Consider the following 17500-nt stretch of genomic DNA (forward strand, 5'->3'; position numbering starts at 1 on the left):
TTCTAGAAACAAACTTTGTTGTATTATTTTCATGTTATCACTGTGAATCTGCTTTCATACAATCTGTATTGTAAAAAGCGCTGTATAAATAAAGGTGACTTGACTTGACTTGGGGAAAACACACACACACACACACACACACATCAGGCGAATGCTTGGGGAAAACACACACACACACACACACACACACACACACACACACACACACACACACACACACACACACACACACACCAGGCGAATGCTTGGGGAAAACACACACACACACACACATATGCAGAACGCTTGGGGAAAACACACACACATCAGACGAAAAGCTCAACTTTATGCAAATGAGAGGCATAAACAGCAGCCACACTGCAAAAAGTCCTTTTCATACTTATAATATATTTGTCTTGTTTCCAGTCAAAATATAAAAAAAATCTTAAATCAAGATGCATTTACTAAAGTAGTAAAATGGGAAAGCTCAACTTTATGCAAATGAAAGGCATAAATGCTACATTTTTCTAAATGTCATAATCATTTGTTGACAAACAAGTATTCATTACTTCAATGAGCTCGTTGTTTCTGCATTATTACATTGTTTAAATTAATACATTTTTCGCTAACTGTGATTTTTATATGTTTATTTCTGAAATACATAACTCAGACAGTTCCCTCTGATAACACATCATTGTAAATTGTAATATGGACTCATGCATTTTCTGTAAAGCTGCTTTAAAATGATGTGTATTGTGAAAAGCGCTGTACAACTAAATGTGAATTGGATTGAATTAAAATAAACAGCAGCCAATCACAGGAGAAGACAAACTAATGATGTGAAGCATCTGAGTTCAGTGAGTTTTACCTCAAAGCAAATAAATAATATTTTGGGGTTCAAGTCAAGCCTTTATTTATACAGTGCTTTTACAATACAGATTGCTTCAAAGCTTTAGTTTATTTATATATCTAGCTGCTCTGGAGAAAATTAATATTCAGTATTAGAATCGATTTGAGTGATGAGAACATAATTTGATTGAAATTGAGGAATCTTGTAAGATTGACAGTTATTGAATTAATAATTCAAATGTAGTTTGCATGATGGCACAGACCGTGGCTCATTAAAGTATGTGAACTTTGGTCATTTGGAAACAAAAGTTGTATTTTTCCAGCTGTAATCATGCAAATACATGTTGATCGTGTGTTAACTGAAGTCAGCGTGACCCAGACCTCCGGCGCTCGGATCTCATCACGCCAGAGTCTCTCACACTCAAAGTCTCTGTGAACTTTTCTCCCTCAGAGACGTTGTTTGTGCAAATACTTCTGCTCACTAAGAGCCTCTTAGAAAATGTCATTTATTTCAATGAAGCGAACAGACTCCAGCTGCTGCCAAAGAACCAAATCAAATCAATGTCTTCTGCTAACAAACTCATTTAAAGCTCAGACTAAAACAGAGCGAGACAGAGCGAGAGGAACCTGGTGTATTCAGGGACGCCTACATCTATAAACGACACGGATAAAACAGACGTTTGTGTTGCTGTGTTGTGATTGGTCGATCTAGTAACAGCTGACGTTACTCTCGAATAATTATACACTGTAAATAACTGGTTTTCTGGAGTTGTAAAGAAAAGATTTTTGGTTAAACTTTTTTTTTTTACATTGTCCTTGTTACATATGTTACATGTACTTACCATAGTAATAACAGTGAATTATACATAATTACACGCAACTAACCCTCAACCAAACCCTAATCCTACCCTAACCCTATAGTAAGTACATGTAGTTAATTAATATTACTCAGTACTTAAATATATAATTACACTGTAACAACGACACCTTAAAATAAAGGGTCCCACTTTATATTTAGTGGCTTTACATTAAAATTAATAATTTGATACAATGGACTTATTGTGTACATACATGTTTTTACATTGTACTTATATTTTGAGAATACCTGCATGTAATTACATTTGTAATTCCACTGTTGACCCTTCCCTTAAACCTCACCTGTCTCACACCTCAATATACAACATCAACACAATAACTACATTGCACATATTTTTCGATGTAAGTATATTGTACTTAAAGCCACTTAATATAAAAGTGGGACCAAATAAAGTGAAACCAGATTTTTTAAAAGCCATAAAAACACATTTAGTTAATTTCTTCTCAAACTTTCTCAAACGCGGAAACACAGAAGCCTTACCAGCAGCGCAACTGCGGCTTTACTGAATAATTAAGTAAAGCTAATTTTATTAATTTATCTTTGTAAAGAAACCTCATCGCTTAACTGGCTACTCTCTGCTGTCTCAGACGACGACATCACTTCCTGTCGGCCACCGTAACTTCTGTTGGGTGCAATTCACAACCTCACCACTAGATGCCGCTAAAACCTACACACTGCACCTTTAATTTAGCTTGTTTTAAAAAATCCCCCCAGAAAACGAGACATAATATCATATGGCATTAGATATTAGATTAGATTAGATATTTGGACTGGAAACAAGACAAAAGTACTGAGTAAGTATGCAGTGCATAAAAACACATTTTTGTTGATGTCTTCTGAAACGTTCCCCGGAGCCTCTAGAACAGTGTTTCTGAATGGCAGGAGCCTCACCGGAAGCGTAACCGCGGTCCACGGTGAGCGTGGAGAACGGCATCGGCCTCAGGGTGAACTTCGGGTGAGCGCTGAAACCACAGGTGGGAGACGGTAGGATTCCCGGATACTGGCTGCTCTCCAGTGTGGGAACCGGGATAGCACTGACCACCGCTGGAACACACACACAAACATCATGAGAAAACACAAGACACAACCCAGCAAGCAATTTTGCGTTTAAAAGACATCTAATAGCTGTCCAAACACACATACCACACGTCTAAAACTAGGCAAAATTTGGACTGTCAGTGAAAATTTAACAGATGTCTAAACCATAGCCCAAGAATAGACTAGTCGTTTCATTTCTTTGTTATGTAATTGATAACTAGTCTATTCTTGACACTGAATGGCACTGACCACCGCTGGAACACACACACACACACACACACACACACACACACACACACACACACACACACACACACACACACACACACACACACACACACACACACACGTCATGAGAAAACACAAGACATGAATGCACTCATTGGGGTTCTGTATAGAGCCCTAGGGTTCCTGAAGAGCCGCTGCTCTGATTCACTCTAATCATTAATCATGTTTAAATATTTAAACACCTACAAGAGGAAAAGTGTTTAGATTTCAGCCCCTTGCCAGTGAAATGCAGACCCCCATTAGTCTGACTCAAACTCCTCAATAACGCCGATCCGGGGACCGGGAAACAGCAGAACCTCTTTAACAAACCTGACCGTGAAGCCACAGAAACTCACAGCAGATTCACAGGAGAAACTCTGACCTTGACATTGAAAACCTCACAGAGAGAGAGAGAGAGAGAGAGAGAGAGAGAGAGGACTGATAAATTGCCTGAAGTGTTGAGATTTCTATCTACTAAACTGCCCCAGACGAGCAACTGCTGATTGACTGAAAACTCTCTCTTTGTGTGTGTGCGCGTGTGTGTGTGAGGTTTTGCCTACATTTTGTGCATCCAAATGTTTCAGGATAGAAAAACAGGAAACAGCAGAAGCCCTTCAGGAGCAGAAGCTCTTTTAACAAACCCTGAACAGAACAACATCAGGATCCGTGAGAGATGATGAAGGAGCCTTCAGAAACCAGCAGCAGATTCACAGTTAATTAATTATTCATTCTCTCTCTGTCTCTGATTGACTGCAAACTCTCTCTCTCTCTCTCTCTCTCTCTCTCTCTCTGTGTGTGTAGGGCTCAACCTGTGTAGAGCACATGCCCTTTTTGCCATCACACTACAAAGTGCCAATTATTTTGGTGGTGGTGTTTTTTTTCTTTCTTCAATAAATCAATGCTATTGGTCACCCTTTACGTCTGTCAGTCAGTTTTACAAATATTTAGCCAATGAAATTTCTTAAAAAGAGCTTGTGTAAATCTTGTTCGATCCTCAAACTGTCAGTAAACCTGATAACTCCGCCCCCTCTATATGATAACTCCGCCCTCTATCTGATAACTCCGCCCCTCTATCTGATAACTCCTCCCCTATCGGATAACTCCACCATCTATCTGATAACCCGCCCCTCTATCTGATAACTCTGCCCCTCTATATGATAACTCCTCCCCCTATCTGATAACTCTGCCCCTCAATATGATAACTCCGCCCTCTATCTGATAACCCGCCCCTCTATCTGATAACTCTGCCCCTCTATATGATAACTCCTCCCCCTATCTGATAACTCTGCTCCCTCTATATGATAACTCCGCCCTCTATCTGATAACTCCGCCCCTCTATCTGATAACTCCTCCCCCATCTGATAACTCCACCATCTATCTGATAACCCGCCCCTCTATCTGATAACTCTGCCCATCTATATGATAACTCCTCCCCCTATCTGATAACTCTGCCCCTCTATATGATAACTCCGCTCCCTCTATCTGATAACCAGCCCCTCTATCTGATAACTCCGCCCCTCTATCTGATAACTCCTCCCCCTATCTGATAACTCCGCTCCCTCTATCTGATAACCCGCCCCGCTATCTGATACCTCCGCCCCTCTATCTGATAACTCCACCCCTCTATCTGATAACTCCGCCCCCTCTGTCTGATAACTCGACCCCTCTGTCTGATTAATCCGCCATTCTATCTGAGAACTCCGTCCCACTTTCTGATAACTCCGCCCCACTATCGGATAACTCCGCCCCACTATCGGATAACTCCACCCCTCTATCTGATAACTCCGCCCCCTCTGTCTGATAACTCCACCCCTCTGTTGGAGAACTCCGCCCCTCTATCTAAAAACTCCGCCCCACTATCTGAGAACTCCGCCCTTCTATCTGATAACTCCGCCCCGCTATCTGATAACTCCGCCCCGCTATCTTGACTGAACGAACTGAAGTTCCGCAGCAGCTGAACGAAGTTTTGCAAGGGGAAACAAAGATCTCGTTGTTTGAATAAGTACTAAACACTATGTCTATAAAGGCTCATATTTTATTTATTTGATGTCTGACTGAGACATGTGGGACCTGAGAGAGAGGTCTAGCATTTGCCATCTAGTCATAGCAAACACACAGCCTACACTTAAATAATCTGTTCATTAGCATTTCATCTTTTATAAAATTAGATTTTGGCCAAATGTATTTTACAACAGGAAAAACTGAGTGTTTCGTACACAAAGCGACTGAGTGATCCTCGTCACCTAGGTCATTTAGGATAAGAAATTTCTTCTTTGATTTATGATTGCTGGTACACTTAATTTATTAACATTTAATCATGTTATGTTAATAATATTAAATTATGGTTAATTCAAGGCTTTTAATATGCATGTATTCACTATCTAATCTTTGAATCGAGCAGAGAGTATTCTCTACTCTCCGCTCGTCTTCACATACTGTATATAAATGTAGTAAAACATGTTTTTTTAGGGCTAAAGAATCCCTGAAACCCTGTATAGCTATATTATCTATATTATTATTATGGTTGTTATTAATAGTGAATAAATCTAAAGCTTTTGAGACTATTATTTTGTGTTATTGAATTCGTCATGAAGGTGTGACCATTTCTTCCTATGTAGGCTTATTAAATTTTTCAGTTTCAACACATGTCCCTCAAAAGGTCTGTGCACGGCCCTGTGTGTGTGTGTGTGTGTGTGCGTGTGCGTGCGTGTGAGTGTGTGTGTGTGTGTGTGAGAGTTTTTGCCTACATTGTGTGCATCCAAATGTTTCAGGATATAAAAAAAAACGTAAAATCCTCTGCATTGAGGTGAGCAGGAGTTATGTGTGTGTGTGTGTGTGTGTGTGTGTGTGTGTGTGTGTGTGTGTGTGTGTGTACAAATGCAGAAGGAATCAACTGGACATCTTCTAGATACACAGATCCCCATATTTACATTTATGCATTTATGCATTTGGCAGACGCTTTTATCCAAAGCAACTTTCATTGCATTTCAAGGTAAACATTTCCATTCTTATCAGTTCATAAGTTCAAATATGATCATCCTTGTGTGAGGGAGCCCATGCTAACATTTAAAACACATCTATCTTTTATAAACACCCAATTTATACACTGAAAAATTATATACATTTATATTAATTCATTTATATAAAAATGTTATATTATTATATATAAATATATTAAATATTTATCTATAATATAATATATAATTATGTATACTTGTTTATTTAATTTGAATGTAATTTTATTCAAATGTATTTATTTACTCATTTATTTTAATCTTTTTATAATTTATAATTATTATAAATATAATATACCCTTTCATTAATATATTCATTATATAGAAAAATAATGTTAATTCAAACAGAAACAAGATTATTGGTAGATAATTTCACTTGTTTTAAGCAAAAACTCACTTATTTTTATTTTTTATTATTATTTTTCACGGGAATCACACTATTATTTTTATTATTTTTATTACTCATCTAGTAAATGCATCTTGATTTAAGAATATTTTAGATATTTGGACTGGAAACAAGACAAAAATACTGAATAAGAAAAGCATTTTTTGCAGTTTTCTGTATATAAAATGAAATGATACTAGAAAGCGTCTATATTCTGTTTCTCATCATCACTTGGTTAAACGTTAAATCTTGCTCAGTTTGAACTCTTTCACTCATGATGACTCTCATATTCCACTTCCTGTCAAAACTCCACTTCCTCCCAGGTTTTTCCCGGGAGAAGCCGCTCCTCCTTCCTGGTTTTCCCAGAGGACAGAGATGAAGCTTGTTTGAGGATCGTAATGAAAGCGCAGGATGAAGGATCCCAGCAGGAGGTCGAAGAGGAGACGCTCCCGGGACGGGATCAAACGCGTGTCCCGGGAAGAGGAAAGCATCGGAGCGTCACATGATCCCGTCATATGAGGAATCAGAGCCGCGTGTGTTTCACCCAAAACAAGCCCTTATGAAAGGAATGACAGCGACACGCTCATATTCACACACTGCACAAATGCTTTTCTTAGTATTTTTGTCTTGTTTCCAGTCCAAATATCTAAACATTCTTAAATCAAGATGCATTTACTAGAGGAGTAAAATGCCATAAGATATTATGTCTTGTTTTGGGGGAAATAAATAAAAATTGACTTCGATTTTGCTTAAAACAAGCAAAATGATCTGCCAATGTGGTAAGAAAAATAATCTTGTTTCTGTTTGAATTAACATTATTTTTCTGACTCCATTGGCAGATAATTTAGCTTTTTTTAAGCAACAACTCACTTAATATTGATTAATTCCCCTGGAAAACAAGACATAATATCTTTTGTCATTTTACTCATCTAGTAAACGCATCTTGATTTAAGAATCTTTAGATATTTGGAAAAATACTGAGTAAGAAAAGCATTTTTGCCGTGCATTCACTCGCTGTCCTCCTGAAAGGTCTGTGAGTCTGAGTTCGGCAGCTCTACAACACATGATGCTCAAATGCACAAATATATAAACATAGAGAGCATGTGATTGGACAGAAGATGTGATGAGAAGCTGAAGTCGCGGTGATGTCATAAAAATCCATGATTCGTTTTAGCGGAAGTGAGAGAGCAAGTTTTGAATGTTTATATCTCCTAAATGCGAATTTTGTCATTGTTTTGGAACACACCAGCTTTTTCATTAGCTTTAAGCTAATATATTCATACTAAAAGCTAAAAAACGTAAGCGTGTCTCACGTGTGTTGCTGGGCTGCGAGTCCATGGGAATCATCATCTTGGTGCGCGTGGGCCTGCGAGCGGCTAACGATCTCTCTAATGTGGAGATACTGGAGGCTTCATCACCATCAGCGCCTGAAGAGGAGAACAGGGTTAATGTGAGACATGGACACACACACACACACACACACACCTCCGGAGATTACATGCTCTCACCTGAGTGGCTGCTCTTGCTGCCCATCTGGCTCTCTGATTGGCTGTGGCTGACCGGCGCCATCTCCTGGCTCTGGATTGGTGAGTCTCGGCCCGAGGGGGCGGAGCTTGAGGGCTTCTCCATGTTCTTCAGCTCCATCTCCTCATGGTGGATCCAGAGGTCAGGAGGTCGCAGGTCCTTCTGGCTGCCCTTACGCTTGCCTGCGCTGTGTGTCGCACGTTTCCTACAGCAAAGACACGATATAGAGGAATGAAACTCTTGAAGTTTGAGCTTCAGCAAGAACCAATGAGGTTCATTCTCGTGTTACAAAACGGCGTTTTGTGCGCCTGAAAACGCAAACTTTTGAAAACGGTCTCCGTGTAAACGACAAAAATGCAAATCTCTAAAGACTATGACATCATGCACATGCATATTACGTGTTCAGTCTATAGTGTTTCATCGCCATCTACTGGCCTGGCAGCAGAATACAGCGCTTTCAGCCGTTCTCATGGATCCGTGTGAATGCGGATCGTTTTGACAATGATGTCGTCTTTACGTGGAAAATTTAAAGGAAAATCTTCTCCGTTTTAAGCATATCGTTGTCATGTAAACGTATCCTTAAAAGTGCACATTCAATATGATTAAGCGCAATTCTTTTATCAAGGGTAAAGGTCCTTGCACACTGAGTCCGAAATTTTCGTATGAGTTTTTTCCGTATTCGTCATTCGGTGGCTCTGAATTGTCAAAATGCAGAAAATTTTTTTTGACGGAAGAAAGAGAGAGAGAGAGAGAGAGAGAGAGAGAGAGAGAGAGAGAGAGAGAGAGAGAGAGAGAGAGAGAGAGAGAGAGAGATAAACTCACTTCCTCTGCTGAGCGGACGAGCGACGGGTGCAGATCAGAGCGACGATCACCACGACGACCACCGTAATGGCTCCCACGGAAACCACGATGATGACGAGCAGGTTGCTGTTCTTCTGTGGTGTCACACTGCCGTGTGGCGGCCGCATCTGACCAATAGGAGGCTCTGGAGTCAGAAAACATCGACACATCTCATTCACTTTCACTCTTAAGCTCGGACTCTTTGCACTACAATGCAAACAATGTTTTCACTGTTGATTTCATGTTGCAGTAAAAAAGCAAGTGCATTTCTCTGGCACAAACAAACACAATCACAAAATTGTGCATCTGTGTGATGCATGTGTTCCTACCGTTCAGATTGCTCATATCAATCGGGTTATTGTCCGAGGGCCAGTAAGAGCTGTCTCCATGACGACCTGAGACCAGAGAGAGAAGCGCTGAGATCAGGGTGAGAGACACACACACACACACACACACGCACACACACAAACACACACACACACACACACACGCACACGCACACAACTATATACAACAGATGGGTTTATTGCAGCACTCCATCACTTTCACAGACTCAAACACCCCTTAAACATCACCTAAAGCACTACTATTCTTCTTTAAAGGTGACATATTATGCCCTTTTTCACAAGCTGTAAAATAAATCTCTGGTGTCCCCAGAATGTGTCTGTCAAATTTCAGCTCAAAATCCCCTCAGATCATTTATTAGAACTTGTCAAATTTTCTCCTTTTTGGGTGTGATGAAAAACGCGCCGTTTTTTGTGTGTGTCTCTTTAAATGCAAATGAGCTTTAGCTCCGCCTCCGTCCAGAAGAGGGCGGAGCCTTTACACAAGCTTCAGAAACTCCGGCAATAACCAAACAGGCCAATCTCCCTCATCCAGAATCCCAGAATAACCAGTAGCGAGTGCAGACCAAATGTCGTGCTGTGTGTGTAACCGTGCCGGAGAGCCGCTTCAGTGATCGAGAACGAATCTTGAATTATACTGAAATCAGTCTCGAGAGGCTGGTTCCCTTAGTAGAATATCTCAAAGCATGGCAAGACCTGCCAAATGTTTCTCCTTGGGTTCTGCACACAGTAGAGAAGGGTTAGTTCGATTCCGCCCATCGAAATTCAACGGGTTGTTGCGGACTGCAGTCGACCCAGTGAACGAACGCCGGGCTATGTGCCTAAAGTGCATCTAATACGGTTCTGCAGGCTTTTCATCCTCCACCTCACGTGACGGCGGGTGAGAAAGACTTCATTTGCTCTGCCCTGTCAGAGCTCTCAAGATATATGTCCAGAGGTCTTCTTCATGGCGGAAGTCAGACCGGTTGCTGGTGTGTTTTGGGTCGCCCAGGAGAGGGCTTCCCGCATCCAAACGGACCATCAGTAACTGGGTTGTTCGGGCCATCTCTATGGCCTATCAGGTGTGCAGCTTGCCTTCACCTTTGGCTGTGAGGGCTCATTGAACCAGAGGCATGGCGTCCCCTAGAACCCTCCTCTCAGGGGCCCCGATCCAAGAAGTGTGTGATGCAACAGGACGGGCCACTCCTCACACTTTCATCAGATTCTACAGCCTGGACAATCCTTCTACGCCAGGCACTCTCGTCCTAAAGGGGGTCGCACACCGGACGAGAAGCGCAGCGCCACGTCTTTAAAGTTCAAACACATTATTCTCTATGAGTGTCCACACACCGGCGGCGCCATTCGGCGTCTGTCCGCGGCGCCAGCATCGGCTCAGGAGCTTGTTCAAAATCCTGCCGCGCCACAGAGCGCCATTTACATCGTTTTATATTACATTTACATTTATTTGTCTCAAATCGTAGTTAATGTATATACTGACTTCACCCTGTGCTGCAATATACATTTAGTTTTACATTAATTTACAGAAATCATCTGCGTGGATGAAAACTGCTGATGTTATCGGATCTTCAGGTGATATTCTCAATTCATTCAGTTAACAGACGCTCTGAGGTAAAGTGTTCAGACTGCAGACTCAGCAACTATTGTATTTAATTGTACAGTATAATCATAACATATTACAGACATGATCTTAATTCCATAATGTCCTTAAAGGGATACTTCACCTCTGGAAAGATGAATGTGTATTTAAAATGGGTCATTTATGTAAAAGAAATGTGAAGAAATTTTTTAATTTGGAGCTTTCTAGACTGAGAAAAGCCAGAAAGTGTATTTTTGGCTTATGTGGATGAAAGACAACAACTCCCAGAATGCACTTGCTTCGTTGCCCTAGGAGGCCACGCCTACCGGTTAGAGAGCGCAGTTGAAAACAACAAGGCTAGGCTACCAGTGAGTCTCCGTGACGAGTCTGCCTGGGATTTTGAGATCGCCCAAAATGTCCGGGATTCGGCTTTTGCGTTCTACAGTCGCCATTCATTCATCATGTTTACTGTGGCGAGCAGGACGAGGCTGAGGGCCGCGGGAGAACCTCATCATGTTTACTGTGGCGAGCAGGACGAGGCGGCGCGGGAGAGCGTCATCATGTTTACTGTGGCGAGCAGGACGAGGCGGCGCGGGAGAACCTCATCATGTTTACTGTGGCGAGCAGGACGAGGCGGCGCGGGAGAGCGTCATCATGTTTACTGTGGCGAGCAGGACGAGGCTGACGGCCGCGGGAGAACCTCATCATGTTTACTGTGGCGAGCAGGACGAGACTGAGGGCCGCGGGAGAACGTCATCATGTTTACTGTGGCGAGCAGGACGAGGCGGCGCGGGAGAGCGTCATCATGTTTACTGTGGCGAGCAGGACGAGGCTGAGGGCCGCGGGAGAACCTCATCATGTTTACTGTGGCGAGCAGGACGAGACTGACGGCCGCGGGAGAACCTCATCATGTTTACTGTGGCGAGCAGGACGAGGCGGCGCGGGAGAGCGTCATCATGTTTACTGTGGCGAGCAGGACGAGGCTGAGGGCCGCGGGAGAACCTCATCATGTTTACTGTGGCGAGCAGGACGAGACTGAGGGCCGCGGGAGAACGTCATCATGTTTACTGTGGCGAGCAGGACGAGGCGGCGCGGGAGAGCGTCATCATGTTTACTGTGGCGAGCAGGACGAGGCGGCGCGGGAGAGCGTCATCATGTTTACTGTGGCGAGCAGGACGAGACTGACGGCCGCGGGAGAACCTCATCATGTTTACTGTGGCGAGCAGGACGAGGCGGCGCGGGAGAACGTCATCATGTTTACTGTGGCGAGCAGGACGAGGCGGCGCGGGAGAGCGTCATCATGTTTACTGTGGCGAGCAGGACGAGGCGGCGCGGGAGAGCGTCATCATGTTTACTGTGGCGAGCAGGACGAGGCGGCGCGGGAGAGCGTCATCATGTTTACTGTGGCGAGCAGGACGAGGCTGAGGGCCGCGGGAGAACCTCATCATGTTTACTGTGGCGAGCAGGACGAGACTGAGGGCCGCGGGAGAACCTCATCATGTTTACTGTGGCGAGCAGGACGAGACTGAGGGCCGCGGGAGAACCTCATCATGTTTACTGTGGCGAGCAGGACGAGGCTGACGGCCGCGGGAGAACCTCATCATGTTTACTGTGGCGAGCAGGACGAGGCGGCGCGGGAGAACCTCATCATGTTTACTGTGGCGAGCAGGACGAGGCGGCGCGGGAGAACGTCATCATGTTTACTGTGGCGAGCAGGACGAGGCTGACGGCCGCGGGAGAACCTCATCATGTTTACTGTGGCAAGCAGGACGAGGCGGCGCGGGAGAACCTCATCATGTTTACTGTGGCGAGCAGGACGAGGCGGCGCGGGAGAACCTCATCATGTTTACTGTGGCGAGCAGGACGAGGCGGCGCGGGAGAACCTCATCATGTTTACTGTGGCGAGCAGGACGAGACTGAGGGCCGCGGGAGAACGTCATCATGTTTACTGTGGCGAGCAGGACGAGGCTGACGGCCGCGGGAGAACCTCATCATGTTTACTGAGGCCGCGGGAGAACCTCATCATGTTTACTGTGGCGAGCAGGACGAGGCTGAGGCCGCGGGAGAACCTCATCATGTTTACTGTGGCGAGCAGGACGAGGCTGAGGCCGCGGGAGAACCTCATCATGTTTACTGTGGCGAGCAGGACGAGGCTGAGGGCCGCGGGAGAACCTCATCATGTTTACTGTGGCGAGCAGGACGAGGCTGAGGGCCGCGGGAGAGCGTCATCATGTTTACTGTGGCGAGCAGGACGAGGCTGACGGCCGCGGGAGAACCTCATCATGTTTACTGTGGCGAGCAGGACGAGGCGGCGCGGGAGAACCTCATCATGTTTACTGTGGCGAGCAGGACGAGGCGGCGCGGGAGAACCTCATCATGTTTACTGTGGCGAGCAGGACGAGACTGAGGGCCGCGGGAGAACGTCATCATGTTTACTGTGGCGAGCAGGACGAGGCTGACGGCCGCGGGAGAACCTCATCATGTTTACTGAGGCCGCGGGAGAACCTCATCATGTTTACTGTGGCGAGCAGGACGAGGCTGAGGCCGCGGGAGAACCTCATCATGTTTACTGTGGCGAGCAGGACGAGGCTGAGGCCGCGGGAGAACCTCATCATGTTTACTGTGGCGAGCAGGACGAGGCTGAGGGCCGCGGGAGAACCTCATCATGTTTACTGTGGCGAGCAGGACGAGGCTGAGGGCCGCGGGAGAGCGTCATCATGTTTACTGTGGCGAGCAGGACGAGGCTGACGGCCGCGGGAGAACCTCATCATGTTTACTGTGGCGAGCAGGACGAGGCGGCGCGGGAGAACCTCATCATGTTTACTGTGGCGAGCAGGACGAGGCGGCGCGGGAGAGCGTCATCATGTTTACTGTGGCGAGCAGGACGAGGCTGACGGCCGCGGGAGAACCTCATCATGTTTACTGTGGCGAGCAGGACGAGGCTGACGGCCGCGGGAGAACCTCATCATGTTTACTGTGGCGAGCAGGACGAGGCTGACGGCCGCGGGAGAACGTCATCATGTTTACTGTGGCGAGCAGGACGAGGCTGACGGCCGCGGGAGAACCTCATCATGTTTACTGTGGCGAGCAGGACGAGGCTGACGGCCGCGGGAGAACCTCATCATGTTTACTGTGGCGAGCAGGACGAGGCTGACGGCCGCGGGAGAACGTCATCATGTTTACTGTGGCGAGCAGGACGAGGCGGCGCGGGAGAGCGTCATCATGTTTACTGTGGCGAGCAGGACGAGGCTGAGGGCCGCGGGAGAACGTCATCATGTTTACTGTGGCGAGCAGGACGAGGCTGAGGGCCGCGGGAGAACCTCATCATGTTTACTGTGGCGAGCAGGACGAGGCGGCGCGGGAGAGCGTCATCATGTTTACTGTGGCGAGCAGGACGAGGCTGAGGGCCGCGGGAGAACGTCATCATGTTTACTGTGGCGAGCAGGACGAGGCTGAGGGCCGCGGGAGAACCTCATCATGTTTACTGTGGCGAGCAGGACGAGGCGGCGCGGGAGAGCGTCATCATGTTTACTGTGGCGAGCAGGACGAGGCTGAGGGCCGCGGGAGAACGTCATCATGTTTACTGTGGCGAGCAGGACGAGGCTGAGGGCCGCGGGAGAACCTCATCATGTTTACTGTGGCGAGCAGGACGAGACTGAGGGCCGCGGGAGAACCTCATCATGTTTACTGTGGCGAGCAGGACGAGGCTGAGGGGCGCGGGAGAACGTCATCATGTTTACTGTGGCGAGCAGGACGAGGCTGAGGGCCGCGGGAGAACGTCATCATGTTTACTGTGGCGAGCAGGACGAGACTGAGGGCCGCGGGAGAACGTCATCATGTTTACTGTGGCGAGCAGGACGAGACTGAGGGCCGCGGGAGAACCTCATCATGTTTACTGTGGCGAGCAGGACGAGACTGAGGGCCGCGGGAGAACGTCATCATGTTTACTGTGGCGAGCAGGACGAGGCTGAGGGCCGCGGGAGAACGTCATCATGTTTACTGTGGCGAGCAGGACGAGACTGAGGGCCGCGGGAGAACCTCATCATGTTTACTGTGGCGAGCAGGACGAGGCGGCGCGGGAGAGCGTCATCATGTTTACTGTGGCGAGCAGGACGAGACTGAGGGCCGCGGGAGAACCTCATCATGTTTACTGTGGCGAGCAGGACGAGACTGAGGGCCGCGGGAGAACCTCATCATGTTTACTGTGGCGAGCAGGACGAGGCTGAGGGCCGCGGGAGAACGTCATCATGTTTACTGTGGCGAGCAGGACGAGGCTGAGGGCCGCGGGAGAACGTCATCATGTTTACTGTGGCGAGCAGGACGAGGCTGAGGGGCGCGGGAGAACGTCATCATGTTTACTGTGGCGAGCAGGACGAGGCTGAGGGCCGCGGGAGAACGTCATCATGTTTACTGTGGCGAGCAGGACGAGGCTGAGGGGAGCGGGAGAACGTCATCATGTTTACTGTGGCGAGCAGGACGAGGCTGAGGGCCGCGGGAGAACGTCATCATGTTTACTGTGGCGAGCAGGACGAGGCTGAGGGCCGCGGGAGAACCTCATCATGTTTACTGTGGCGAGCAGGACGAGGCTGAGGGCCGCGGGAGAACGTCATCATGTTTACTGTGGCGAGCAGGACGAGGCTGAGGGCCGCGGGAGAACCTCATCATGTTTACTGTGGCGAGCAGGACGAGACTGAGGGCCGCGGGAGAACCTCATCATGTTTACTGTGGCGAGCAGGACGAGGCGGCGCGGGAGAGCGTCATCATGTTTACTGTGGCGAGCAGGACGAGGCTGAGGGCCGCGGGAGAACCTCATCATGTTTACTGTGGCGAGCAGGACGAGGCTGAGGGCCGCGGGAGAACCTCATCATGTTTACTGTGGCGAGCAGGACGAGGCTGAGGGCCGCGGGAGAACCTCATCATGTTTACTGTGGCGAGCAGGACGAGGCGGCGCGGGAGAACGTCATCATGTTTACTGTGGCGAGCAGGACGAGGCTGAGGGCCGCGGGAGAACCTCATCATGTTTACTGTGGCGAGCAGGACGAGGCTGAGGGCCGCGGGAGAACCTCATCATGTTTACTGTGGCGAGCAGGACGAGGCGGAGGGCCGCGGGAGAACCTCATCATGTTTACTGTGGCGAGCAGGACGAGGCTGAGGGGCGCGGGAGAACGGCACGAGGCCGGTGGCGTGATTACTGAGACGCGCCGGGTCTCGCATCTCTCACGGAGGAGCGGGAATTTTCTTAGCAATGTTAAAACACACATCAACCGATCACTTGTTTAGCGTTCATGTAAACACTACATTCAGATTCACCGATCGGAATGAACTCAGTTAGATTGAAACAAGAGGTGTGCATGTAAACAATGAATGGCGACCGCAGAACGCAAAAGCTGAATCCCGGACATTTTGAACGATCTCGCCCGCCAGACAAGTCCGGGAAAAGGAGGATGGTAACCCCTACTACTCAGCTTTCTCCTACTATTCAGCTTTCTCCACAGAACAAGAGCCTGCTAGCTTAGCTTCCAAAGAAAGACGGCTGACACTGTGTGCATTATGTGAGTGAGATCCAACCCTGTATGGGCGGGCTGAAAACATGCAGAACAACGCCATCTACTGGCTGTAGTCTTTAACCTCTGGCCAAAAAATCCTCCGATGACGCAAAATGACGATTTTTGCGTCATCGGAGGATTTTTTCCAGACAAAAAATACATAAATCTCTCCTCTCAGGGGGATATGAGGGTGGAAAGCACGGTAATTCGAAAAGACTACAGGTTTTCTACTAATACAAAGCTTAATGCTAAATCCTGAAGTATCCCTTTAAACATAACAATATTCCTGGCCATAAACTGAGAAAGTGTGCGTCCGGTGCGCTTCCCGTCCGGTGTGCGACCCCCTTAAGTGTGCCTGTGTGCAGCTTCACACTGGGGCTCGTTGTGGCATAGTGGGGTACTCGTTCCCCAAAGTGTCGTAGTCGACGCAGTTCGAGTTCCCTCGAAAGGGAACGTCTCGGGTTACGACTGTAACCCTTGTTCCCTGAGAAAGGGAACGAGACACGGTGTCCCTCCGCCACGCCTCCCCCTGCCTGGGAGCGCTTGCTTCATCGCAGAAGCTGATGCTGTTGTGTGCCGGCGTCCCTTTGTAGCTTCCCTGTGTGCCGTCACACATCACGTCATGAAGCAACACCTATCAGGATTGGCTTAGTTTCATACTTCAGACGCGTTACGCTAAGGGCGTTCCCCAAAGTGTCGTAGTCGACGCAGTGTCTCGTTCCCTTCTCAGGGAACAAGGGTTGCAGTCGTAACCTGAGACGTTTTCTGTGTTGGTAGAAGCACCCGATTATAGCACTTAAACATGGGAAAGGTCAGATTTTTATGATATGTCACCTTTAATATTTTACTTCTCCAGTAAATGCATCTTGATTTAGGAAAGTTTAGATTTTTTTCTGCAGTGAAGAAAACCCCTGATTAATCTCTATATTTTCACAGAACTCTATAACGAGACCCCAGAATACCGAGCGAAGGCAGTCAGAGAGGTTTGAGGACTGAATCTCAGAGTAATCACTGAGAACGAGGCTCTGAGGAGTGTTTGAGTTGATGATGTTCAGTAAGTGGAGCAGGACTCGTGGGTTCAGCTGAAGAAACCTGTCAAACATCAATCTCACACTGACAATACGACCCGCAGGACAGATGCCTTGATTTATGAGTGCAGGAATACACACACACACACACACACACACACACACACACACACACACACACACACACACACACACACACACACACACACACACACACACACACACACACACAC

At 47.1% G+C, this 17500-nt stretch overlaps 1 protein-coding gene across 1 annotated transcript in view; it reads right to left on the minus strand.

The window, feature by feature from the left end:
• dcc (DCC netrin 1 receptor) overlaps positions 1-17500 on the minus strand; it is a 254820-nt gene that overhangs the window by 19555 nt on the left and 217765 nt on the right. Inside the window, exons 22-26 of the mRNA XM_079871545.1 lie at positions 9103-9168; positions 8756-8918; positions 7918-8138; positions 7723-7836; positions 2597-2749 (exon numbers count right to left, since the gene is read on the minus strand). Coding sequence (XP_079727671.1) covers positions 2597-2749; positions 7723-7836; positions 7918-8138; positions 8756-8918; positions 9103-9168 — 717 coding nt within the window. The remainder of the gene's footprint in view (positions 1-2596; positions 2750-7722; positions 7837-7917; positions 8139-8755; positions 8919-9102; positions 9169-17500) is intronic.

Source organism: Squalius cephalus (genome assembly GCF_949319135.1).
Source record: "Squalius cephalus genome assembly, chromosome: 5".
Classification (NCBI taxonomy): Eukaryota; Metazoa; Chordata; class Actinopteri; order Cypriniformes; family Leuciscidae; genus Squalius; species Squalius cephalus.